Raw genomic sequence first — 9,969 nt, forward strand, 5'->3', positions numbered from 1 at the left:
GATCTTCATATTCGTTCTAGTAGACCTGTCTCTTTCAGATTTGAAATGAACTGTACACACATTTTCTTAGTGCTGTTCCAAGTAGCCTATATTTTCCAAAGTAAATGTAATTTTATATTTTTCAAATACTTCTTTAAATCCATGTATGCACATCACTGCCTGATACTGTTTTTGGGTGTTCAGTTGCTAAACGTAATTGTAAACTTTTCAGATCATGATTATGATGTTTTAACTGATTGAAGTTATGATTACTGACTTTATACGATAGACTTTATATCATTACATTAATTACGAACGTACTTTACAAAAAATTCGGCACGCAGTAATCATCAGAATATCTCTTCTCCTGTCTCTGAAAATGATTTTTTTTGTTTTAAATCATCCCACGGACTCTCATTTGAACTCAAACTAACCCTGCGTTCCATTCAGAAGGGCTCATCCCTATGCCCTAATCCCTTCACAGGGTTTACCCTCCGGAGTGAGCACTTCGAAGGGTTGAAGGGTGTAGGGGACCAAACAACTGTTTCTTGAGGTGTTCTTCTGCGTCACCCCATCATTTCAAATGTAGACAAATCTTCCATAGACTTGAAAAACCTAAAATCAATCAACACTTGATTTAACCAACATTAAAAATAAAAAACATCTCCAGTGACACTTTAGCAAGGTTTTTGCTCAATTGTGTTTAGGGAGAGAGAGATGCTTCAGCTGGTCTGTTACTCTAATAATTCAGAAGTGTCTGCGGATTGAAAGCTTCATATTTATTTTCTTGCTAGGTATAAATCTGAATTTAATGAACACTGCCTGCATTCACAGAGAACAGATGGAACAAGAAAATGCATGTTTTGGCCCACATATGGAAACTACACACTTTCCTTCAGTAAAGTGGTTTAAATTTGAATTTTATGTAAAATGCATGATTTTATGGTAAGTAAAAAATTTTATTTGTTACATTTTTATATAACATTGCAAAGTATGTTCCTTGCTGGTTTTTATTCAAATGCGTTATGTGTTCACACATACAGTATTATAGACAGTTTTTCTTCACATGTGCCATATGTATTTTCTTGGACTGAAATATATGAGGGACAAAAGTACATTTTTTAAATGCTTTAAAAATATACAAAGAAATGGCCAAAAAAATATATTAGCAGAAAATATATTTAGATAAATACATTTTAACAAATGTATTTTTTGGCCTTTTCTTTGTATATTTTGAAATATATTTAAAAAATATATTAGATGTTTTTCCAAACAGGTAGGGATTCATGTGGTGTGAAAAATACAGGCAAATAAACCAGCCTGAGTGCATCTGCTGATGTGCTGTGATGTGACTGAATGTTCCTCTCATCCGAGCTCACATCTGATGAAGTCTGTGTGCTTTCTGACACTAAAACACTGTGAACATAAAAACACTGCAGCAACACCATTAACATGACAGGCGTCTGCTGACGCTTTTATTGCATGTGTGTTCTTCATGTTTCATGTCGACCTGTGGAATTTCTGCGCTGGTGTTTATTTATCCCAGAATGCACCAGCTGTCCAGAGGCGTCACATCAAACACAAATCATCATCACACTTCCAGTAAACACAGAAGTTTGTGTTTCCAGAGGAAGGTGTTGCAGGAGATGCCGATGGCCGTGTTGATGTGCCGTTATTACCGTCCACTTCCTAAAGCCTCACATGCTGGCCAGAGTTTAGAGGACCGCAGGCCAACGGACCTGACTGTTGAATGACGGATCGCACCAGAGCGGCTCTGAAACACATTTTCCAGCCCTTCTGGGAAAGAAAACACACAGAAAGACATTTGAGAGCAAAGCTGGAGAACCGTGGAGGTCCGGAGCTCAGAGAAACGGTTCATCAGAGACACGTCTGGATGAAAACTGATGCCTCTCATCATCACAGGGCTTTAAACCCCTCCGTGGACACTACAATACAAGATAAAGACTTACTTTCCACTTATTCCTTCTCATCAGGTCATGACACAATTAGTATATAATATTAACCAGTCCTAACACGAGGCACTGCTGACATTATATGAGCCCTTCAACATGACGGTAATTTTTTTAAAGACCATTTTAAGATCAAATAAGGAATAAATTAAAGGGAACACAATACGGTAATATAGTCTCTTAATGTAAATGTATAGGAAGCAGAAAATGAGTTCAATTAACAACACTTCAAAGTTTGAAAATACAACTCCCAACAGATTTCCATTTCTTTTTAATTCATTTTACAAAAATATATATATATTTTATAATTTTTGTTTCACTTTCCAGTGTAAATGTCTAAAGATTCATAAATCAAGATTAATTCACTGGAGGTGCATACTGAAGATACGAAGTTGTTTTCTGAGAAACTGATCAAAAGTGAGTTCATGATTAAAACAAGAACAAATCTTAAAAATCAACTTATTTCAAAGGGAAACAAGCTTTTAAATGCCATTGACAGATATTAGTTTCTGTTTTAATAATAAACTCACTTCATTCTGTTCATCAAGACTTCATATCTTCATTTTGCATCTCCAGTAAATGTATCTGGACTTAAGCAGGGATGCATACTCATCATGGGCGAAAAAGGTGACAAAGATGTGCACGATTCATGTAATATTTTATAATCCTAAAATGTTTTAACTCTACAGTTGTGCAGTACAATTCACGTTAAATATTCACTTATCGTTCATGAAGATAAATGTGCCAAAAAAGTGTCTCCTGGCGGAAAAAGACTTTAAAGGTGAAAATGACATGAAATTAGCATTATAACCAGTAGATGGCAGCAGAGGATCATTCATTAGCTCAGCTGACATTTCAACTCCCTAGTTTTTTCACATCTTGCTATTGGATTTATTATAAAAATGACTATTACAACAAATTTTAGTACTTTTACTGTACTGACGTTTTAAGTATATTTAGTATAGTACATGACTTGCAGTGCGCTTGCGGCATTCTGAAAAGTTGAGATGTTTTTATATCGCTGCGGTGCAGACGTGTCACTCTTTATTTGTGCGCGTCTACATTTGAATTAACGAATTTAAAGGGTTACTCCATCCCAAAATGAAAATTTTGTCATTAATCACTTACCCCCATGTCGTTCCAAACCCGTAAAAGCTCCGTTCATCTTCGGAACACAATTTAAGATATTTTGGATAAAAACAAGGAGGCTTCAGACTGTCCCATAGACTGCCAAATAAATAACAGTGTCAAGATCCAGGAAAGTATGTAAAGCATCGTCAGAATACTCCATCTGTCATCAGTGATTCAACCGTAATGTTATGAAGCGACGAGAATACTTTTTGTACACGAAGAAAACAAAAATAATGACTTTATTCAACAATTCCTCTCCTCTGTCTCTCTCCAAATCAGCGTAGCGCCATATTGACAATTCTGAGCAGTACACAGTTGGCATACGCTCTTCTGTATCAGCCGTGCCACAAGGATACGTTTTTTTGTGTGTTGTTGAGATTTGTTTTGAAAGCAAACAATGCATCAGCGCAGCACGGCTGACACAGAAGAGCGTACACCAGTGGTGGTTTTGTATGCAAACATTAATGCCTTGAATTTTATGTGAGCAGCTATCGGTGGCCAGTGAAAACTGATAAACAGAGGTGTGATCTGCATTCTTTTCGGCTCATTAAAAATTAATCTTGCAGCGGCATTTTGGACTAATTGTAGAGGTTTGATAGAACTGGCTGGAAGACCTGCCGAGAGAGCACTGCAATAGTCCAGCCTGGACAGAACAAGAGCTTGAACAATGAGTTGTGCAGCATGTTCTGAAAGAAAGGGCCTGATCTTCATGATGTTTAATAAAGCAAATCTGCAGGACCGGACAGTTTTAGCAATGTGGTCTGAGAAAGTTAGCTGATCATCAATCATAACTCCAAGGTTTCTGGCTGTTTTTGAAGGAGTTATGGTTGATGGTGAAATTTTGATAAAGAAATGCATTTGCTGGAACCACAAGCAGTTCTGTCTTGGCAAGGTTGAGTTGAAGGTGATGGTCCTTCATCCAGCAAGAATGAAGGACAAGCTGAGATGTGAGCAGCTACCGATGGATCATCAGGATGGAATGAGAGTAGAGTTGAGTGTCATCAGCATAGCAGTGATATGAAAAGCCATGTTTTCTCTAATGATGCTATGTAGACAGAGAAGATAAGTGGTCCAAGAACTGAGCCCTGAGGCACCCCAGTAGTTAATATTCTTAAAACGAAAGGTAGAAGGGAAACCGGTCTGTAGTTCTCTAAAAGAGATGGGTTAAGAGTGGGTTTCTTAAGAAGCAGGGTTATACGAGTCTGTTTAAATGTTAAAAATCTCATCCAATATTTTGAGGAGACACTGCCTAATTGTGCACAATTTACTTACATTTAATTTATGAAACAGTGATTTCAAATGAATGTAATTATAATTTCTTTGTCTTTTGCACTTGTGAAATTCATTTGATGCTGGTTGTGTTAGTTTGAATATTGTGATGCACATCAAACAGATCTTTGGTAATAAGAACAAAGCTTCGACTCATTTCATTTATCTGATGGACGGAAACATCTGTATGTTCAAACGTACACGTGTGAGGAGAAACTTCACACAGAAACAGGTGCACCAGATGAAAGCAGAAATATTAATGATCACAGCATTCAGCACATCTCCATCAGTACACCAAAGCAGATGTCAGTCAAACACAAAATATATTTTGAGACTCTTTTTTTTTTCTCCATATAATTGAGGTCAAAACTGTTCAGTTACCATATTCATTCATGTTTTGTTGTTGTTGTGTGTTTTATATAAGAAAGTTAGTCAAAGGTTTGGAATGACATGAAGGAGAGACATTTGTTTGGTCCCATATGGCAAAAAACAGCGAAATTAAAATATATATTTAGTTTTAACCTTCATATAACGCACCAAAAATACACGTATATATATATATATATATATATATATATATATATATATATATATATATATATATATATTATATATATATATATATTATTTTTTTTTTTTTTTTTTTTTTTTAGTTTGTTTGTTGTTGTTCCTTGCCAATTTTTACGCAAATGTGTTATGCTTACATGAGTTACAGACAACAAATGTGTGTGTATTTTCTTGGATTAAAATATATGCAGGGCTAATTATATATTTATATTGTTAAAATATATTTTCAAAAATGTACAAAAAAGATACAATGTATTTTATATATATTTTTGGATCTTTTTTGTATATTTTGAATTGAATTTTACAAAAATATTTGAAAACATCTATTTTTTTAGAGAATGGGGTTTGGCTGATGGCATTTATCAGAACTACAGAACCAAAAAAAAAAAAAAAAAACTGTTTTGGAAAAATCCACATCTATTCAAGATGAGTTGTCAAAGTTTTTGGTCTCTTTTCCCATTAAAGAAAACTAAATTTGACAAAAGAATTTTATGAATGTTTACGCTATCATATAGATAGAGACATGAACTAAAAACCATCAGCTTTTGATTCATCGTGCTGTTCAGCCTTTCTGAGGATGATAGGATCATTTCTGCAGTAATCGAGATGATTAACCCTTTGTTTCTGAAGCTCTGAGTCCTGAGGACAGACGGATGGCAAAAGATCAGCCATATGGAAACGCTCAGCTTGAGACTGAGGGAATATTCACAGCCCACAGATAAATATGAACACACTCCTGCAGATTCTGAGAGACTCCAACAGACGCTGCTGACTTTCAGATGGAAACTCTGTGAGGAACGAGTTGGTCATCAAAGCCTTCGTGTTTGTCAGAAACAGCCTCAATGAACACGTTTGTCACGCTCTTCTGCTGCAGCACAGAACAGCAGCTCATGCTTGTAAAAGCTAAAAAAACATTTCTGAAATATTGCTCACAGAGACAGATGAAGCGTTGAGCGTGAGGAGCCGTCCGAACGAAAGCTCTCATTCCTCTGTCATGTCCGAGCTGACCACATGAAACGTGAACGTCCAGTAATCAGACTGAATCAGTCGAGCCGGACACAGTCATGTGACCACATCACACGGCCGTGACAGATTCTGGACAAACCACTGAAAGACCCTCAATGCGAAACAGCTTTAGTGAATCAAAACCAGACACACCAAAACACTCATATCAATGCCAACTGCTCTCAGCTGAAGGGTTAGTTCACCCAAAAATGAAAATTAACCCATAAATGACCTCAAGGCATCCTAGGTGTATATGACTTTCTTCTTTCAGGTGAATCCAGTCGCAGTTGGATTCGCTGGACAACGCTGACCTCATACGTCATTCCCCCGGAACTGCTTCCGTGCACAACAGTGAGCGCAAGCTAGATTAAAGTGATTATTATGCTTTGAATTTGGTTATTTTTCTTATAAAAAAACACATCGGTTCACTACAGGAGGCCTTGTTCACCCCCCGGAGCCGTGTGAGACACTTTTTGTATGGATGGGCGCTTTTTATTTCACTTCTTTTGGACAGATGCAAGCAACACCCGCTGAGTGGCATTACACAGCTTGAAAGATCAAAGACAATTTTTTAAATAACTCTGACTGGATTCACCTGAAATAATAAAGTCATATACACCTAGGATGACTTAAGAGTGAGTAATTTATAGGCTAATTTTCATTTTTGTGTGAACTAACCCTTTAATATGAATGGGGAAATATTCAAAGCATGTCCTGCAAATAGCCAAAATGATCAATAATAACAGAAAACAGTTTTTACAGCTCATTCCTGCTGCTAATGACTGTCAGATATACCAGTGAGTGTACCGAACTAACACATGACTTTAATGAAGGAGTATGGACACGGTGTTCTCTCCACAGGAGGAGGATGCTCCTGGAGCTCCGGCTCGGACAGACAGACCTGCTCATGTGTTTTATGCTCAGAGGACGAGCAGATGTTTGTGCTGTATGTCAGTCCATTGGTTTCATTACAGAGTTTGGCAGCAGACGCGTGTGAAGAGAGGACACATCTTCATATGAATGATCAGCGCTGGCCTGATGTCAGCTTTTCCTGTCGCTCCTACAGCTCAGCCACAATACATCAAACCCCAATACACCCATGCATTTAAACTCCCTCGCCTCTATCGCACAGAACAGAGACGCCGAGCGAATCCTTCACACTAACGCCGAGTCTGAGGCCAAGGATGAGTTCCTCCGAGAACCGAACCTGAATGAACCCGAAAACACAGAGCGGCCTTCATCCTGGTTTGAGGACAACAGACAAAGACACAGGAGCTGCAGGGGGCAGATAAACTCCATTAATGTTCATGTGGAGATTCAGTGTGCAGTGAACACAGTAAATCAACAACACTGGGTTGGACACACACTCAGCTTCATAAATGCACACATCATTTGTCAACAAGGAGCCTCCTGGGGCCGGATTCAACGAAAATCTTCTTAAGAAATTAGTCAAGATATTCCACGAAGTTCATAAGAATGTTCTTAAAGTGCAATTCTTGAAAAGTTGTTCTCAAAGTTGTCTTTTTGTGCTTCCTGCAGAGACACTATTTTTAGCTATTTCTAGTTACTTGTAAAGAGCCCGTCTCAAGCTGCAGCGATCCGTTTCATTCGTTTTGTGCTGTTTTTGTGCTCTCTTCCGAGTGAACGCGTCCAGTAACTCGTGCACATCCCTTCTATAGTCCTGTGTGCTGCTTAAACAACAGTTCATTTGACTTTTCAAACTTTGGGCTTTTACAACTACTTTAAACTTTCAGGATCGTCTTCCTCAAACCAAGCTAAAGTTTGTCTTGACGGAGTTCTGTATCTAGTTCTGTTTAGGATTTAAGAGAAGTCTGGGCCTTTCCTAACTTTAAGAAGTTGTTACAATGATTTTTAAGAGATTCTTTTCAAGAATTTGAAATCTTCTTAAGTTTTGTCTTCAGAAAAAAAGATAAGAACATTCTTTGGGAATAAAAAATATTCTTAACATTTTTCTCGAGTTAAAAATAAGAAGAAAATGGCAGTTAAGAAAACTTCTCTTAAGAATGTTTTGTGAAAGAGGAGCAAATAACAGGAAGAATGATGATATGAAAAAGCAATGGTGGATTCATTCACACTCACGGTCTCTGCAAAGGGTTTATCATCATCTAATGTAGGAACACCAATGCGTTTCATTTGCTTGGATGAGAACATTTATCCTTACGCACTTAGATTCTCACTGGGTGCAAATCTGAGTTTCTGGAAATTCTGTCTGTTAGTTGACGGTGTTCAGTCGGTGCCTTCACAGGGGTCAGAGGTCATTTCATTTGGGCTTTACATGTTACAGTGAACAGATGAAGAACATCTAGAAATCATCTACAGAGAACCGTCTTCTAACGAAAAGATAATCAATGACGGCAAATCAAACGAAGAAAAGCCATGATTCTGAAACATGAATGTTTTATACAAGCTTTATTTACAACTTGAATGACAACTGTACAGGTTTGCAGCGTTGGAAGCACAGATTCATCAACAGAGTGAACGGAGACACATTATGAGACGCATCTAAACGGTTCCTCCAGCCGCACACATACAGTACGTACACACTGTATACAAGCAATCGTACACATCACTGCTCACGGACGGTTGTGTTTGACCTCTGAACTCAGTCCACACATGAGAAACTCATTCAATCGCCTGTTATAAACCACACAAGAACACTGCTGACTGCTCGTCCGGCAATCATTGTGCATTATTACAGGAATATTTAGTAACAGCTGATGAAGAAAAGCAGAATATCGTTTGTAACATTATGTCAGATTCATCATCATCATCATCATGGAAAGCACTTACTGATTTAGTATAAAACACCTAGCAGAGCATCCTCTGTCATTCTCACGCTGACTCTACCGAAACACGCCCAGCATCCAGACGCTGAAGGAAGAATCTGTTAAAATGCTGATGAAGAAGGTATGATGAGCATGAAGACGCTCGTTTGTTCAGAAACTACAGGAAATACTCACACACTCCACAACGACCGATGAGACTCAAATAAAAACATGAGGAAAGTGTAGGAGTTCATCTATAAAGCGTAACAGTCACAGAATGATTGACGCGTGCCGGCCCCGCCCACTTCTGATCGGAAGGAAAGCGGTTAGCATTCTGGGTTAGTTAGTGTGCAGCGATGGGTTAAACTCAGCAGCATGAGCTCACATCACACACAATCATTCAGCCCCGCCCCTGATGTCATTCAGCCCCGCGCCCCGATGTCATTCAGCCCCGCCCCTGAATCATTCAGCCCCGCCCCCGATGTCATGCTCTGACGTCACTGTGAAAGAGAGAGATTGACAGGCGTCAGTCACACAGGAAGTGTGTGGGTTGCCGCTCCTGCTGTACCGTGAGGAGCAGGTCGAGTTCAGCTGATCTGAACCCCTGAGTCTGCGCTGAGGTGTTTGATCCGGACCGGACGGCCCACACACGGCTCAGACAGGGATCAGCAGCAGAGAGGCTGTGTTAAAGGCATCGGGAATGAATCAAAACAAACAACAAGCACCGAAGTAACGACATTTAAAATAAACATGACGAACACTTCTCTCTGTCAATGCATAGATGTCAATGGAGAATAAAGAGAACAGAGTAAATTAAGAGCAAATAAAACACTGTGCGTCAGGAACCACCCTTAAAGCCTCCTTTAAAAAGCGTCTGACAGGAACAAACGTCTCATCGGTGTGGAGTGTGTTCATGCTGATTTGATTGAAGTGGGCGTGTCCGGTTACCCTGATTGGTGGAGGAGAAGATTAAGACAGTGAGGTTGGGTCGGGGGGGGGTGTTCAGGTGGAGTCCTGATTGGCTGTGGTGAGGGTTGCCGTGGCGACGTTCTACCAGGCTCCAGTGGGCTGGCCCTGATGCACCCGGCGGGTGATGGTGGCATGTCTCTGACGCGCCAGGAAGGACTGAGCCGAACCCGGGATGGCCAGACGGTCCTCAGTCGCCTTCTTCTGCAGCGCCATCCCCTGAACACACACACACACACACACACACACGTTCCCCGTTTGCTTGAGTACATGTCATTAACTGCATGATTTTTGTG

General features: G+C 39.3%; 1 protein-coding gene across 1 annotated transcript in view; it reads right to left on the bottom strand.

The window, feature by feature from the left end:
• Window positions 1–8,336: 8,336 nt before the first annotated feature.
• LOC109066168 (protein Hook homolog 3-like) overlaps window positions 8,337–9,969 on the bottom strand; it is a 38,342-nt gene continuing 36,709 nt past the window's right edge. Inside the window, exon 22 of the mRNA XM_042757225.1 lies at window positions 8,337–9,892. Coding sequence (XP_042613159.1) covers window positions 9,758–9,892 — 135 coding nt within the window. The 3' untranslated portion in view covers window positions 8,337–9,757. The remainder of the gene's footprint in view (window positions 9,893–9,969) is intronic.

The sequence above is a fragment of the Cyprinus carpio genome, chromosome A5, assembly GCF_018340385.1.
Source record: "Cyprinus carpio isolate SPL01 chromosome A5, ASM1834038v1, whole genome shotgun sequence".
NCBI lineage: Eukaryota > Metazoa > Chordata > Actinopteri > Cypriniformes > Cyprinidae > Cyprinus > Cyprinus carpio.